Here is an 18,628-nt window from a genome sequence, read left to right as displayed (position 1 = left end):
ACTATACATGCGAAATTACATGGGAATAGATAGAGTTACTAAACACAGTCGCTAATTACAAAGATTTGGCAAGTTTTCATTCCAAAAAAGGTTAGGGAAAAGCCACAGAAGCTCCTTGCTTAGCCAGTGCTTCGGCCACTTTATTTGCCTCCCTCCAAGTATGAGTCCAAGAGACCTGCAAATTCCGAAAATCTCATCAAAGATAGTCATGAGTCTCCAGGATGGTGTAGCCTCTCATGAGGCTCAGGAAATGACATTTCTTGAGTCACCCTCGACAACTAGAACTTAGCTCCAAGAAGAGTTGAAGTTTTTTAGGCCATCCAATAGGGCAAGGGCTTCTGCCATGGTGGAGTCAGCGATACAAAGGGGGGAGGCGTAAGAGAAGCGAGAAACTCCATTGCAGTTCCTGAAAATGCCCCGTACACCTGCCAAACTTGGGTTTTCGAACAAGCACCCATCGAAGTTGAACTTGATGTGCTCAATTTCAGGGGGTCTCTAAAGGGAGGAGCAGGGGCCACACTTGGGTCTAAGATGAAGGACGGTTGTCCAGATAAGGAGAAAATTCGAGTCAAAGAGGAGCTTGAAACGGTTGTGGTTGGTGGCCCAGAAATTGACCATGCAGATGGACTCCTTTACAGAATATCGGTGGGAGTGTTGTACCCTGAAAATTCTGCTGTTGCGTTTTTTCCGTAGGGACCATAGGGTGGCCACTACTGCTGTTTTCCAAAGCACAGTGCAAGATTTGGGCCATGGAAGGAAGCTCATTAACTGAAACAGCTGCAGGACTAATTCCGATGTCACCCAAGTTTAACTTAAAAGTTGAAGTAGATCCTCCCAGATATGGCTAGCGAAGTTGCAGTGGATGAACAAGTGTGCATTTGTTCCCTCCTCCGACTGGCACATAGCACATCTATTAGGGGTTTGAAGACCTCTTCTTTGGAGTTGGTCCACTGTGAGGACTCTCTCCCATAGGGTGATCCAAGTGAAGACTTGTATTCTTAGAGGAATAAAAGGGATCCAGCCCTCGCTGATGATGGAACAGTGCGAAGGTTGCACGACAAGAGGGAAGGAGAGTTGGAGGAAGAAGGAAGAGACTGAGAAAGTCCCTGATGCAGGCGGACTCCAAATGAATTGGTCCTCCCCATTAGGTGAGAAGGACAAGGAGTGGAGAATAGAATAGAATTCGAGGAAGGCAAGGAGTTCTTCATCACGAATGTTCTTTGGAAATCAGGATTCCAGGATCTAGAACCAACTGTGCCAAAGAGATCAGCTATGTTGGGGTTGCTTGCTAGACGAAATAGATTGGGAAACATAGAGATAGGGGACGTCGTCCTAGCCAAAGGTCAGTGCAGAATTTCACTCGTCCCCACCCTAGGGTGGAAATGGATGAAGGATCCGAATAGGTGGAGGGAGCGAACCAAAGATTTCCATCTACCAGGAGCTGAGTGGAACTACCTACATGGAAGGAACGGGAGGGAGTAGTTGAGGCAATATTTGTAGCATAAAACCTAGTGCCACAATTGGTCCCCCTGATTCGCAGGTCTCCACCGCCATTTACCCAACAATGCCAAGTTCTTTTGTAGGCTGCGGATCCCCAAACCCCCAATAGTTTTGGGCTGGCAAACAGAGGACCAGGCTAGAAGGTGGTATTTTTTGGATTCCCCTTCATCCAACCAAAGGAAGTTTTCATCAATTGTTCTAGACGAAGTGCCACCAAAGCTGACATGTGGAACAAGAACACTTGGAACATGGGGACATTTGAGAGAGGCTTCGATTAGGGTTGTTCTACTCGTAAGAGAGGCTCTAAAAGGGTAAAGGGAACGCCCAAAATGATATAGATGGAAGCAGTGAGAAGAGATATGGGGGCTTCTAGTCTTACTAAGGGTATGGCCCTTGATAAAGCAAAATGGCATGATATGATTGGCGTAGTGAACCCCAAATAGTGGGGACAAGGCTTTGATGATGATGATGTTGACAATGATAATGACGATAATGCGAGATGGGAGAGGTTAAGAGCTAGATCCGTCTTGATTTATTAGAAACATCCAAGAAAACGTTCAAGCGGAAAACACATAAATTCTGATTTTTATAATACAGCATCAACAAACTGTATAAAGCGAGGCAACATCACATATGATGCAATAATCTATCCTTATGGTGAATGAAAAATAACATTTGGCATTGTTGGCATATTCCATGGAATAGCTAGGGCCATGCACAATTGGACATACGTGAATCAGGGCATATGCATTGCCTGGTAGCTCCTTAAAACCGATATCAAGCCAATCGTGGAAGAATGAACACAAATGACTTGCTTAGGGTGGCAAAGGACCTGTGGTTTTATGTCTTTGAACATGGAAAGAGAGTCACCTGTAGCCACTTTGACCTTAACTGTAAGAAGCAGCTAGACAGAACCCTTGGATAAGCCCTCTAGATGCGCAGGTTGAAAACAAGTACATGCAAGCCCTTGGTGAAAGTTTGGTCACCCAAGACCTGAGACCCGCAAAACACACACTTGTTTTACCTGTATAGGTAACACTTTTCATTTGAGATAGTTTCATGATCAATTGTGAAGTTCAGACTGGCAGCCACATTTAACCCACAACTAGTAGAGATTCTTTGTGAGAAACAAAGTAGATTTGATCCCTAACTGCAAACTTTGGAGGTCGATTAAGGAACTTCCTTTTCTGACTAAATAAGTAGATGAAACATATGGAATGGGTTTATATGTTGTAGAGCTCTGGGAGGCACTTCCAACAATTTGTTATAAAAGTAATTCTGATGAACAAGAAAAAATTTATGCCTTCTGAAAGATAGAGTGCTCGAACTGTCTATACCACACTAGCAGACCGACGAATGCAAGCCTGAGTTAAATTCACTGAATTAGGTGATCTAAGTAACCTCACCAAATTGCCTTTACCAAGTAGAATAGAGGCTCACTGAAGTAGCTCATTGCTGCGCCAATTTGGAAATGCTCGTAAGTGCAGTCTCACTGAAGTAGAGCCTAAGCTACCTCAACCGAGGTAACCTGAAAACATTGGTTTGTCCTGCCTATTTTTGGCTCTCTCTCTCCGTAGTGCACTATGTTCTCCTATTCAATAAAAAAGAACAATCTAAGTCTACCTATATCGATCTTCTTCTTCCTGAGGCATGTACAAAGCCCGCCGACACAAAAAAGTTAATCGGCACCCATATTAAAAGATAGGGACCATTCCCGACCGAAACATTTTAAGTGTGCTGCTTTTTAGTCCTCTCTGACAAAGGCAGCTGATCCAACTAGTTATCCCTTTGGAAAAGAAGTCGATGATTATTAGTAGAACAAGAGGTAGGATTGTGTTACTTGCGTGTAGGGCTGCTAACAGGCTAGCGCTGGGCCATGCTCTACAAGTCCATGCCAGAGTCCTTTTGGCCTAAGCCCCAGCCCAGCCCAGAGATGGAAAAATTTACGAGCTAAGTTCGGACCTGGATTAGGCACCTCGATTGAGACCCAAATCCGGCCCAACCCTCATGGTTTTTCCTGTGAAATCATTTCTAAAGTTTAACAAAATTTCATACTGATTCTCTATCCCTACTTCTCTCTCGCTATACAATGAGTGGCTAAAGAGTAGAGATGGGGTGGGGTAAGACCGCAAGATGGATTCACCAAAACCAATTGAAAGGGTGAAAAAAGATTTTCGCTAGGGGTATAAAGCGAGAGAGATGCATACACGAACACCCATCTCTCTCTCTCTCTCTCTCTCTCTCTCTCTCTCTCTCTCTCTCTGTTGCTCAAACTATATCTTTCTTATTTCTACCTAATAGACCTCAAGAGATGCTGGAAAAGTTGCAGTTTCAAGGGGTTGAATTAACTCAGACCCAATAAAAAACACAGTGGTTTGAGTAGGAAGATAACCTCATCTGCAGTCTCTATACAAGTATAGGAAGCTGGTAAAAACAATTGAACCCTATATGTCTTCTCAATATGGTGTTATATTCAAATTCCATTGGATCTAAAGAATTGTTCATTTGACATGCACAGTTATATAGCAGCTCAATTACTAGGAAGAATTGATAATGATATGAAGAACTGTTAAAACAAAAGATTGAAGAAGAAGCTTTTGGCTAAAGAGAAACGCGCAGCAAGCACAAGCTCACAGATGCTGGAAAATGGCCGAAACAAACCCGCAAGATCAAAAGTTGATCAGTGAGAGTGTCTCAACATTTCTTTGAGAGAGGAATCGCTTGGCAGTGTGAGTAGGGGAATGAGAGATCAACGGTTTTAGAGAGAGAAATATCTTGATGATGCGAATGTTCTTCCCCATTTCTAGACAGAGAAAGAGAGTGCAGATCAAACAATGGATTTCGAAGCTGGAAGGCAGAATCTCCAGAGCAAGTGTAGAGAGAGTGAGAGAAGAATCAATGACTTTAGAAATAGAAAGCTCTTGGTGGTCATCGAAATCTTGCGGTCTCAAGAACTGCATTTCCTGGGATCCAGCCACAGTTCCAAATAAAATTGGCCTTATTGCATCTCACTTTCATCTCCATCTCCAACCCTTCCAAAGTTCTCAAATGCGAGACACTAGTCATTGTTTAATTTATTTTTTATGCAGCATCTGTTTTCAACCACATGACGTTCCTAGTGGTAGGGCATGCTGTTGTTTATTGCAGACCAAGAGGGCGCAAGTTCGAACTCGACCAAAGGCATTTTATGACTAACTTGGTGATGTTTTATTTTAAAGGATTTTGCAAACTTATACTACAGTTATAGGTAAATATAGCATAGTATATAAACTAAAACAATTATAGTCCATAGAATACGTATGTCTACACGTATGTAGATTAATATTTAGGGGCGGGCTCAGACCAGGCCAAGGGTGGCCAAGGCCCTGCCCAGAATTAGAACAGGCCTCTACTGGGGTTGGCCAGGTCCTGACCCATAGGCCTTAATCTCAGGCCCAAAACCTGCACAAAAGGCAGGAACAGCCATAAAGCCCACAGGCCTCGTGGTCCCATTAACAAACCTACTTGCATAAGGAAAGGGAAGGCCACATGCCCTTTGGGTGGAGAAAGGAATATCACATGTCTCTCGCCTCCAGGATTAAAAGAGAAGGACATGGAACCTCCTAGAAGTTATGTGGTAATATAGTTGACTCACTTTATGAGCTTAAGTACTCAAGTCCAGGAGGGTTGTAGCTTAGGGCCTGCTTTCGAAACTCTTGTTCACCATGCTCAGCTAATCACCGGATAGGCAGAGAATATTGACCTTATGTCAATATAGGCAGTCCCTTGAACGTCCTTGTGTGGGATTGAGACCTTCAAAGGATCCCAAGACTACCCAATGGCACATAGTGCCAGATTTTTCTCTCTAACTTGGGAGGTATCTTCTCTGCTGCTGTTTGCAGGTTGCACAAAACAGGGAAATTGAGCAAGCTAGTTCTTGATGATGGTACATAGGTTTGCAGTAAAATTTTGAACAATGGCTAGATCTTGCGTCTAGTTGATGTACACAATATTTTCAGCATCCAAACTCTTTGGATTTGTGAGAAACTAACCTGTACGTGGTTGCTGGCACAATGTAGCTGCATCCTTTTTCAGAAGTCTCCCGTTCTCTCTCACTCTATCTCATGGACAATAACAATAATGTCTCTAACACTAACATTATCACAAAAAAGAGTCATGGCCTAGTTGGCACAAGTAAACAATGAGAACTCATGACATACTAACCAAGTATCTCTGTAATCCAGAAGCTATAAATTTTCTTCACCTTAGCAATAGACTAAGAGTCGGTTCAATGCCTTGTGACCAAATTAGGAACCAAGAATATCCAATCTCAGTAGAACATTCCTAATCAAGATTAAGATATACATTATATGTTGGGAGTATACAGGTGGTAGAAGAAACACACAAGTAATTTTACCCTTGACAAAGGGAGAGCTCTATTCTATTGACACCTACTACAAGAGGCGAACAGAGAGGCAGATCACTTGGCCAATAAGGGTATGGGTTAGTAGCTATAACTATTCACCCGTTATTATGGTTCTACATCCATTAGACCACTTCTGTAATTGGGATACCTTATCATCATCACCCATTTATACAGTAATCCATTATATTTTATTATTTCAAACATCCCACCTTGATCCAAAACAAAATAATAAAAATAGCAAAGGTATCAAATGGGATTAGCAAGCTTATGTGTATTTCCTCAACTCAAAAACATTGAAAACACCCATACATGTTCATGTAGCTCTCTACCTCTTAAAAAATTTGCGAAGTTGGCTACAATCTCCAAAGTTAGGAATGGTGTTAAGGGCCTAAGGCTAGATCAGCAGATTTAAAGGATTCCAAACAGTGTATCAATACTTTGTATGAAGACAGCTCAAAGAGTGAGAATGGGTAACATAATAACATCACAAGAGATGAAGAAACTGACAGAGATGGAAAATTGTTCGGCATTTTCTTCCATAGGTTGCTACAATTATATCCCCCAACATCAACATTTAACTCCTCCATGTCCTCTTGACATCCTCGGCCAGTATCCTCACAGGGTTATTTTGACAACTCAATATGATCATATCCAACATCCCACCCACAAAGTCTATCATCAACATCAGCTTGTCAACCTAAGGCTAACGCAGCTCCCTAGTTCACGCATAATCGCAACTTATCCATCACGACTATTCCTTTCTCAATTGTTAGTGGACCTCCCTTCTTTCTGCAAATCTCAAACACATTCTACGCATTTACATGCACATGCATAAGCGGCTACGCATGCATTAATGCATGCCGCACCAGCAAAAACATCCACACATATGTATGCACAATGCGACAAGTAGAACGCAAAAAAATCAGCATGGACACATCCACTTACATCCCCATGTTTGCATATGCATACATGTATATAGAAGCTCATGGATGTGTACAAAAAGTGGAAAGATGTTCAAATTTTCATTGCCCAAAATCACCACTTAGAAATTCCTCTTCCTGGCTCCTCCTACACCTGGTCAAACCACTCCTATCAGCCCATTCCAACTAAACTTGATAGTTATCTGGTTCCACAGGAACGGGATGACCTTTTAACTGGGTCTTATTCTTTCATCCTTCCCAATCCTACCTCAGATCATAAATCTATCACATTTCATTCTATTCCACCTCTGTTTGCACCTGAACCTTTCAGATTTGAGTTGGTTTTGCTGGAAGAACCAAACTTTGCCGACCTTTTTAGTTCTTGGTCGACATCTCTCCAAGTCTTTGGCTCGAGGGATTCAAAATACAGGAAAACCTTCGTCTCCTCAAAAATAACATCAAATTTTGGAGCTGCAGTATCCCCTCCTAATATGGCTAGAAACTCCTACGTCTATGAAATTCAGGCCTTTTCTCCCTTTTTCTCTCTATCTCCCTCACCCACTAATACTAACTCAAGAGGCTGAGCACCCAACCTGTGGATGACCAACCACACCCTTTTTCTGTTCTTTTTTGTTTAAATTCTAAAGCAGTTCTGTATAAGAGCACCCAGCTCGTGGGCTGCCTTCCTCTTACTGCTCATGAGAACCTTTGTACTTTATTACTACTAAGTAGTAATCTACTGTCATCAAGTTCCCAAAAATATATATATATATATATTTTAAATAATATTAAGATTTTCCTGTTTTTCAGTGGTAGTACCTAGAAAAAAGGTATTGACATTCAAACCCTAGACATTAGGTTATTCACAGATTTCTAATTGTCCCAGTCCCCAGTTCCAAAGTCGAAGCTTCTGTCTATCTCTTATTCACAAACACCCTAAATGCAACCAGGAAGAATACACACTTTTCTTTTTATGGTGAACATAGAAATTTTATTAAGGAAAATAAAGGAGACAAAAAGGGGCTATGACAATCAGCGACAAAGACAAAACATAGAGAAAAAAATTGTAAATTGACCATAGTCCAATGGGGAACTAGTTATTATCTGTGAAAAAGACATGCAGGAAGGAAGAAAAGTCATACTACACCAGTTTCCCTAGGTCACTTGAGATCACGAAGGCCAATTCACCAAACAACTAAAAATCACACCCCCAAATGCCCCCCCCCCCCCCCCCCCCTCCCCTCTCTTCTCTCTCTCTCTCTCTTCCCTTGAGCAGCCTCCCAACCAGCCCTCTTGGATCCTTATGTATCTCACTCAAGACAGAGCCTCAATAACTGCTTAAAGTCCAGTGGTAAGGAACAGTTTGATTGCGAATGAACTCTCAGAGATGAATAATATGTCTACAGTTATTGTCCATGACTAGTGCTGTGTTCATACAACTGACGTATACCAGAGATGTTCTTTTGAAGCTATAGCTAAAAAAACACTATCTCAAATTTCTTAGCCAGTAATAAAAAACAATAGGCCACCATTGATCTAGGGCTCCACAACATATAGCAGACAAGACATGACAAAGTTGTTGGCCTCCCATTCCTTCTCTTTTGACAACACATTTCTTCATGTTTAGAACCTGAAATAAGAGGCTATATTATACAGCCATTCTATAACCTTTGCTTAATTGTAGAGAGATTTATGCATCCCCAAAAGAATATCTGTTATTACATATATCTCCCCAAATTTTGTATTTTACGTCCATATCCATTTTTTTCATTTTTTTCTTAAAATGTGAAGTGGTAAAGAAATTATTGACTTCAAATCTTCAAAATCCAGAGTCAAGTTAAGTGCCTTGACATCGGATCTTCAATGTCCGAAGTCCAGAATTGGTTTACCATTTCAGATCTTGAGGGTGTATTTGATTTATTGGACTTTCAGGAAGTGGGAGTTGACCGTCCCACTTCCACGTTTGATAACACCCCTGTGGCAGCCACAAAGTGCTAAAGGCAGCCTTTTTCTTTTTCTGAAACTGGTTACTACTGTATAATGTAAAGTTGTACAAGATATCAAAAAATAGGCTACCCATACCAAGAAGGTGGTGGACATCAAAAAAAGTTATACAAGCATGTAATTACAAAATATTGGGACCAAGAAACCAAGAGCAAAGTTCTCTAAGCTTCCGCCAGTACTGCTCCATCCTTAGCGAGAGCATCGGCCGTGTAGTTTGCCTCTCACCAGCTATGTGCCAATGAGATGAGTATATGCCTGCAAATGTCAAAGATTTCATATAATACATGTGCGAGTCTCCAAGGGGGTGTGGCCTCCCCTGAAGCCCAAAGGATGACGTTTCTGGAGTCTCCTTCCATGATCAGGACTGTGCTCCAAAGTGGGTGAAGTTTTTGAGGCCTTCCAATAGAGAGAGAGCTTCCGCCGTGGTGGAATCAGCTGAACCAATGGGTTTGGCAAAGGAGAATAGGGAAAGGCCCTCGTGGTTTCTGATGATAGCCCCAATGTGGGTTGCCTAGCGAGCAACCATCAAGATTGAGTTTAGATTGGCCTGGTTCCGGGGGTCTCCAGAGGGATGCTCGAGGGAAACGGTTTGGTCTAAGAGAGAGTAAGGCCTGCCAATTGAGGTGGAAATCCAAGGCTAAGAGGTGTTTGAAACGGCTATGGTTCTTAGCCCAAAAGATGACCGTGGTTTTGATGTTGTCCCTCAAGGCATGAAGGGGGATCTTTTGACCCCAGAAGAAGCCAAAAAGTGGAAGGGCAGCCTTCCACAAGCCAATTTTTAATGTGTAATGCAGCCCCTTCTTGGAAGCTGCCTCTTCCATCAAAATAGATGGAAGAGGCTTCTTCCATAATTTGTGGGTGCGGGTGTCCCACTCCCACAAACTACCCGGCATCAAACACACCCTGAAGATCCGATGTAGTAACAAAGTCCTTGACTTTAAATTTTCAAGATCTAAAGTCAAGTCTTAAAAGTCTTGACTTAGCTTCAAGGTCCAAGTCTGAAGTCAGAGTAGAAAAGTTCTTCAGGACTTTGATTGAAGGTCGTTGTCACTTTGGACCTTCAAGGTCCCATGTGGGGGTACTTTGGAAAAAAATAAGAAGGGAAAAATCGGGGTAACATAGCTTCTTGGAAATGTTTCTGCGAGTATAGCTCAACCAGAATGAATTGTTATTTTACATCTTAAAAAGATCTGCAACATTGTGACTATATTTGAAAAGATCAATAAATTCATAATACTTTGGAACAGTCCAATAGCACTTTGATAAAAGGCTTCAGAAATTGCTTGCTCAAGGAACAAAACTGGATAGGTTAGAAGGCATTAATGGTGGAAACTTGGGCTAGGTTGTCTCTATGCTCTACGACACTGGGGGTGGTAGAAGTGTTTGGGTTATGTGGAATCAGATGATTTTCTTTTCTTTTTTTTCCCTGTGAGAATGTTATCCTTGAATTCATGATTATATTGTAGGGAATTGTTATTCATCAAACAATATAAACACAGCAGCAATTGAAACGTCTGTAAATGGGGCTGATGTTAATTGGTTGATGACAGTGTATCTGGTCCTAGTAGAGACAAAAATGAGAATTACAGCAGAAGCTGCATTACATCAGACACGGAGGGACAGGATTCAAGTACATACATGCTGTTGTAGATGCCTCACCTCTCTCTCAAATGCTATTCGATTACCCCACGAATAAGAAAAGGGCAGTAGTTGGAGTAACAAGCACTGGAGTTTTTTGACCAAAACAAGCTAGTAGATCTAGCTCCTAAGACTAGCAGAAACATATACAGATAAGAACATAGGAACACATAAAGCCCAGCATTATCTAGACATGGATACAGATACAAGTATCCTATCGGACAAATCGATACATATATGCTATAGTTCATGTACTACACAAATTGTGAGATATAGTACTATTTACTTTTGTTATAATAATATATCGTACGATGTAATGCTGAATCGTTTATATTTATTATATTGGTGATATCATATTATATTTTATCATTTCTACTATATATTACATTGAAATTCCATACTCTATTCTAAGTTAAATCATATTGATATATTTTACTAAAAGAATAGTATAACTTGAGATACATCACATCATAGAGCATAGTCATCAATGTTCAAAAATGCAAATTCCGGCGCCTAGGTGTTTTGGGTGCCTGGCCGCCTAGGCAGCCGCCAAAGACAGGGTGCCCTCACCAAAATTGAACTCCCCTCCCACCCGTGCCCCAAACAAAAAAAATTGGGGAGTTCTTAGAGCATGGTTTTAAAGCTTTGGGAGTTTTTAGGGCAATTTTAGAACCCCAAACTCCTCGTGAAATATACAAAAATGTAATAGTACAATCACATAACAGATTTACGGATACAAGTCTCAAAGAGATTGTAACTTGTAAGGCATTAAAATGCCTGAAATCCCAAATATCATTGTAGGAAACTAGAAGTCTAGACTAAAAACGATACACCAAGTCAACATGACAAAATCAAAAAACAAATATATCAAGTCATCAACCAAACATGTAAATATATCAAAAAAAAAAAAAAAAGTAAAAGAAAAAACACATCATTCTCAACATAATATGTTGTAGCAAAATAAAATCAAAACCCTCTTTCAAATATGATAATACTTTAAAAATATCAAAATCAAATCGATGTCAGTGCAAACTTCACTTATTGGTTCGCCAAAAGTCCTCAAAATCAACTACTAGAAGCTCTAAATCCACCCACAAAGTATTGCTTTTGTTTTGGGAAGAAATCACAAAAATCAAAACTTTATCGATTTTTCGATAAATCACAAAAGGGTAGTTTTTTGGGGAGGTTTTCTCATCCTAAAAGCCACAGTTTTTGTTTTGGGGGTTTAGAATGCCTCCTAAAACCCTTTTCCCCCCTTTTTAGGGGGAAAAATGACATTTTTTTTACCCTCGCTGAGGGTTTCTTTCGCACTTCCGCAAACTGTCACTGGACAACGCCTAGGCGGGCTCCCAGACTGTAGCGCCTAGGCGGCACCTTGCTGGAAACAGGGCGCATAATTCCACCTCCCAGACAGCGCCTAGGCGTTTTTTGAAATTTTTCACCTAGGCCAGCCAAATTTTCTAACTGATAGTCATTATAGTTAAACTATATTTTCATACATATCAAGTATTTGTTATAGGTAACGATGTCGTATCATGTTCACACCCATGTGCTAAGAATATACAAGTATTACGCATATAGGTGGAGCACACACCCACACGATAAAATTCCTTTTAGCAGTTTTACACATGTTAGGTTTTCTATGGATGCATTAGATTGTCAGTTATTGGTAATAATGCCATACAGTTTTACACATGTAAATGTCAAGTATTGGTAATAATGCCATACAAGATACCAAATATTTGTACTAAACTGCCTTAGGCAACATGTAATTAAACATAAACCAACAACAAGGCCAATCGGACCAGCTCAAAAAAAAAAAACAGCTAATTTTCTAATAAACTTAAAGAAAGCTTAGTAAATTTGCTTAAAAAATATAAAATAACCAGTCCAGACTTGGAGCCCATTTCTCCCAACCTATGGACCAGTATAGTGATATTTCAAACAAGTATGATCAAATAGCATCAGAGATAGCTAAACTTACAAAAACATTTTTGTGGTAATATTGGATATTTACCGCAATTTAGTAAATATTATCCGTGAACACAAACTTGATTGTACAAACAAAATTAATAGCTACCAATTTATCTCGTAGCAGAGAACAAATGAAAAAATCGCTGAATGCATTGGAATGGGAACAATGACCAAATAGAAGGAACATGTCACTAGGGCTTGCAAAGACTCATTTAGATCATAAAAACTTCTTCAATAGTGCCTATCCACATATCAAGAAATCATAATCTCATTTACCATTAATAGCAGAAGGTCATGTTCCCCAAATGAAAAAATATGAATGTGAAAATCAAAAATATTATGAATCATCAAATAGATATGCCTATGTCTGTGTGTGACTGTGGAAAGCCTTGAACCTGTTGGAAATAAAAGGAATATTATTGCATTTGATGAACAGAACTTCCATTTATCTTTTGTTTAATCCTTGTTTGTCTTATATCTCTAAATACGGGTAGTGTTGGTTGCATGGGGTCTCACTGCAGTTTACTATACATCGTGGTGGACATAAATTCCCATATAACAGGGACCAATATTAGGGGATCTGGAGGCACGAGATGCTCTCGCTTTCTTCGAAGTGTTAAACAGCCCAACCTCGACAAAATTCCGAGGTGCAAACGGTCTCGATAAGCACACTCTCAAGATACAGCCAAATCGGAATACAAACCCTGAGTCCTTGAGTTGCACACTCATTAGACCCATACAAAACCACAGTATCAAAAAACTGATATATGTTTCCAATTAGTATAATACCACAAACATCCATTGAAAACAAAAATATCTCTCAATACAATAATCATCATCCAATCGGTATAAAACAAATATCAATTAGGATGGCAAACTTCTCTCTCTCTCTACAAAATTTACCATCCAATCGGTATACTATAATAAAATATAACAGTACATATTACCTAAAAAGTGCGTGAGGCTCTAGTGCTACTCATGGAGAGAGACATCAAAAACTCATAACGAGAGAGAGAGAGAACGTCTTGCTTCCAAGTAACAAGAAGCCCTTCCTGTTAACTGAGCCCGTAAAGGGCTTGAGAGAGAATTCAATTATATGAGAGGGAGAGGCAAACATTTTGTAACACCTCATGAGAAGGTGTCAATAAAACAACAAAAGGGGTGCAAAAAATGCCTGGTAAATACAACCACCTTAATGTAAAAACAAGGAAAAAAGATGGTCCTATAAAAATACTCCGGCAAGAATTTAGTTGTTTTGAAACACTTTTCTAGTAAAACGCTAACAGGCAGTATTGTCCATAACTTGTAATTTGGATTATTACTTAACATTATAAAAGGGGTACAGGTCATATGTGACCTCTAAGTCACTCACTTTCCCTCTCTCTATCTGTCTCTCTCTCACTCAACTCTCTCCCTTCTTCTTCTTTTTCATCATCTATATTTTCTTTCATCTCTTTCTCTCTCTAGATCCTACCAAACTGTTTCCTTGTCTACTTTAACTTCAACTTCAACTGAACCACACAATGATTCAATTTTAGACTAATCAACCATGACCAACTGGAATTATGGATTCAAGAAAAGACACAATTAGCCAGCAATTTAAAGAATGGTATAAAAGCCAAAAAGGAAAAACTACAGGCAAGGGCAGAGATTTGGATTAGTACTCCGAAGACGAATAAATAGATAAATTACAGAATGCTTATACCTAAAAGATCAAGATGGTAGGGCACCAAAAAGCGGCACAGACTCAAACACAGTGAGGTTCCTGAACCATTTCTGAACTAAGGACTACAAAGCCAAAATCTGAAAAAGTTCTCTTTTGAATAAACTCACATTTACTATGCAAATAACTTTGACATTATGGAAATATGCATAGCATACTAAAACATGATCTTGATGGCACAAGACTGCGATTGCAGATTTTCTCCTCATTACAAAATATTATTCATCACATATATCAGATAGATATGTGTGTGTCAGTGTGTGTCTGTGGAAAGCCTTGAACCACACAATAATTGAATTTTATGCTAATCAACCATGACCAATTGGAAACATGGATTACATAATTTGCAGCAATGTTAAAGGATGGTATAAAAGCCTAATAAGACAAAATTACGGGGAAATGCAGAGATTTGGAGTTCAACTCCCGAAGAAGAATAAATAGATAACTTACAGAATCCTTATATCTAAGAGATCAAGATGGCGTAGCACCAAAAAGTAGCATAGACTCAAACATTGTGAGCTTCCTGAACTGAGGACTCTACAAAGCCAAGATCTGAAGATTCCTTTTTGAATAACCTCACATCTACTAGCAAATAACTTGACATTTAGGTAATATGCATAGCATACTAAAACATGATCTTAATGGCACGAGACTCTGATAGCAGATTTTCTCCTCATTACAAAATATTATTCATCATTCATAGATATATAGATAGATATGCATCTCTCTCTCTCTCTCTCTCTAGATATAGATATATATATATATATGGAAAGCCTTGAAGCACAAAATAATTGAACTTTATGTGCTAATCAATCATGACCAATTGTAATTATGGATTTAAGAAAAGACACAATTAGCCAGCAATGTAAAGGATGGTATAAAAGCCAAATTGGACAAAACTACAGACGAAGGCAGAGATTTAGAGTTGTTAACTCCAGTCTCCCGAAGACAGATTTTTCATAATCAAATAAAGAGATAAATTACAGAATGCTTATACCTAAAAGATCAAAATGGTGTAGCACCAAAAAACAGCATAGAATCAAACACAGTGAGCTTCCAGAACTAAGGACAATACAAAGCCATGATCTGAAAAAGTTCTCTTTTGAATAAACTCACATCTACTACGCAAATAACTTAACATTTTGGTAATATACATAGCATACTAAAAGATGATCTCGATGGCACGAGACTGTGATAGCAGATTTTCTTCTCATTACAAAATATTATTCATCACTTTTACCTCTCCGGTCACCAACTTTTCCTTTATCTTGCAACAATAAGTTCCTCTTGATCGGGACCAGAAGCATCTGTTACTACTAGTATCTCGTCATCCACCGTGAAGTGGTACTTCTCACCAATAGCCCTTAGTAGATGATACACTTCAAACATTGAAGGCCTCTCCTTTGGAGTTTGCCCCACACATGAGCAGGCCACTTGTAGAAACTGGAGGAGCTCATCATCAATGCCCTTCCCAATCAAGGACTTATCAATACATTCCTCCAAACAAGAGTTGCCTGAAAGGTGAATAACATACTCCACCAAGCTCCCTTTAAAGCTTTCTAGGGCATTTACCACATGAGTAGGTTTTTCCCCAGAAACTAACTCAAGCAAAACCGTTCCAAAGCTGTAGACATCTCCCTTTGGAGTAGCGACAAGAGTGCGTGCATACTCTGGTGCCACATAACCCAAGTCACCGAATTCACCATTAACGAAAGTACTGAGGTGGGTGTCGATAGGATTCATAAGACGAGCAAGCCCAAATTCTGAGATTTTGGGTTCAAAATCTTCATCAAGTAGGATACATTTGGAGCTTATATTGCGATGAATTACACGAGGGTTACAGGTATGGTGAAGCCAAGCCAATCCTTTTGCTGCCCCAATTGAGATTCTAAGCCGTGTAGGCCAATCCATAATCTCAGATTCACTTTTAAACTCATGCAGTCGTTGAAATAGAGTGCCATTTGGCATGTGTTTGTATACCAAAAGCCTCTCCCTTTTTGCAATGCAAAAACCAAGAAGAGGAACCAAATTATCGTGCCTTAAGCTCCCAAGTGTATTCATCTCGGATTTAAATTCCTTCTCAGTGTGCTGAGATTCCTCCAACCTTTTAACCACCAAGAATGAACCATCTGGAAGCGTTGCTTTGTACATGGTGCCTGTCCTTCCAGTGCCTATGATGTTATCTTTGCTGAAATTGTTGGTGGCCTTCATAAGATTGTCAAACCTCATTTTTGAAGCAGTTTTCTCAAACATAGAAACCTGAAGAATAAAAAAGAACATGTTCGGGGTTGAGTATACATCATGTTCATTAGCAACTGTTTCACAACAAATGGAACTTAATTGAGGTTACTTTTGATACTAAATTTGCATTTAAAACAAATGCTTTCTCGGAAAAGTAATCACAGTGATAATATCAAACTGAATTGGAGAAGGATGTTTTAACTAGGCCACGGTTCAATCACTAAGGAATTGCAGAAAAGGAGATCACCCATCTCATAAACCCCAATCAACCACTCAATTACTGGTATTTTCAGAAAACAAAATAGATAAATTTCAAACTAAATTCAACCCTAGAACAAACCAACTTAGAGAAGCATGCTAGGCCATGACTCCAAAAAACAAGAATACAAGTACTTCTTAAACAAAACGAAAAGAAACCACAAACCTTAATGGCTTTCTTTCCCTTGATCCTCTTCGCCCACCTGTTATTCTCAGTATCCACCACCTTCTTCTTCGGGATTCTACGAAGATATCCAAACCACAGAGCAAGAGCAAGAAACAAAATTAGAACACAACCACCAATAGCTGGCCCAACAATGAGCCCAATAGAGGTCTTCTTCTGAGTACTCGGGCAAGTCACTGATAATGGACGCCCACAAAGCCCTGGATTGTTTGCAAAAGAAACAGATCTTTGATTACTAAAAATAGAGGGAATTGGACCAGTGAGCTTATTCGAGGAGACCTCAAAAGTTTTTAGCCTAGACAAGGTACCAAGTTGAGCAGGAATTTCACCAGAGAACTGATTTTCAGAGAGCTTAATGATGTTCAGGTAAGTACAATTCGCGAGGCTTACTGGTATTTGACCAGAAAAGTCATTAGAAGAGAGATCAATAGTGGTCACCATTTTAATCTCCTGTGATATATCAGTAGGCAAGGTACCAGAGAGACCATTATTAGATAGATCAAGCCCAGTCATGCTTGTGCAATTCCGTAAGCCTTGAGGGAACTGGCCCTGAAGGCCAAGCCCTGAGAGCCTTATGTTGAGGACCTTGTTGTCGTCCGCGTGCCAACACTCGACGCCCAAGAACGAGCAGATGGAGCCTTTGGAGTTGTTGTTGAAGTTCCAGGAAGAAGAGAGGTACTGGAATGGGTCTTTAAGAGAAGTTTTCAGGTCTCTGAGGCACTGTATATCGGTCTCCTCGCCATGGCTAAAGACCCAAGTTTGCAGAAGAATCCCTAGAAAGAGAAACATGGAAGGACTCGCAGAGATCAGCATCTCTCTCTCTCTAACAAACCTAAATATGGATTCAGGGAGAAGAATCCCCAACAACAATTCTCTCTGTCTTTCTCAGTCCCTCTGTTACTAAATCTACAACAAACCCCAATTTCTGAAAACAAACCCCAATTTCTGAAACTGTGTGAAATGAATGATGCCTCCACCCAGTTTTCAAGACCCAATCGAAGTCATCAACCAAAGTCTTCCCCAGTTTCCAACCCAATTTTCAACAGAAACCCATTGGAAAGAGAGAGAAAGAGAGTTGAGGTCTTCACCTTTCTACATTTTCTTTTTTACTCCTCCAAGCCGACATCATGGAAAAGAACAGGAGAGTGAGAATGTGGGTTTTGAAGATTGATTGGAAAATGAGTCTTCTGTACCCCATGGCCTCCCCTCTCGTCAAAGAACCCTAGAGAGAGAAAGAGGCTCTAGAGAGACAAAGGTAGCACATCATACTGTACCAACGAACCGGCCCACCCACAATTTACCTAACCTTTTACCTTAGTTTTAAGGTTGTGGAAGAAGGAGATATTTTAAAAGGTTTGGAGGTAGAGAGAGGAGAGAGAAAGACCGTTGAATTAAAATTGTAAAAAACAATTCTATAGAGCCGATGCTCTAAACAATCGAATTAAAACGAGCCCACGTCAAAATTCTCGTCTCTCAAACTCATCATCTCGCCATCAAGATGTATGGACAAAAAAAAAAATGGATTTTATGTTTTAAAAATAGAACGTCTTATAACGTATTTTTAAACCGTTAATTTTTAATATTACCAAATTTTTATAAATTCGTTTGATTTATATTATTTCTTAAATTTTAAATTTTATAATTAAATATAAAAATATATTTTAAAGCTGTCACAAACATTTTTAGCATTAAAACCACATTCTTGTATGCTATTTAAAAGAGCTATACTTTGATTGTTTAGAGCCTGAGGTTCATACCAACTGCACTTAAAATTTGGAGGC

At 39.7% G+C, this 18,628-nt stretch overlaps 1 protein-coding gene across 1 annotated transcript; it reads right to left on the bottom strand.

Annotated features, from left to right (window-relative positions):
- Positions 1-15,082: 15,082 nt before the first annotated feature.
- Positions 15,083-18,061, bottom strand: BIR1 (BAK1-interacting receptor-like kinase 1). Its single transcript, XM_006858270.4, has 2 exons — positions 16,830-18,061; positions 15,083-16,423 (listed from the first exon to the last, which is right to left on the bottom strand). Exons 1-2 carry the CDS (start codon positions 17,658-17,660, stop codon positions 15,428-15,430), a joined length of 1,827 nt encoding a protein of 608 aa, XP_006858332.1. The 5' UTR covers positions 17,661-18,061; the 3' UTR covers positions 15,083-15,427.
- Between the last annotated feature and the right edge of the window lie 567 nt (positions 18,062-18,628).

This window comes from Amborella trichopoda, chromosome 5 (assembly GCF_054954075.1).
Source record: "Amborella trichopoda isolate Santa Cruz 75 chromosome 5, AtrichopodaSantaCruz75HAP2 v2.0, whole genome shotgun sequence".
Lineage (NCBI taxonomy): Eukaryota > Viridiplantae > Streptophyta > Magnoliopsida > Amborellales > Amborellaceae > Amborella > Amborella trichopoda.
This window is presented reverse-complemented; position numbering and strand designations above follow the sequence as displayed.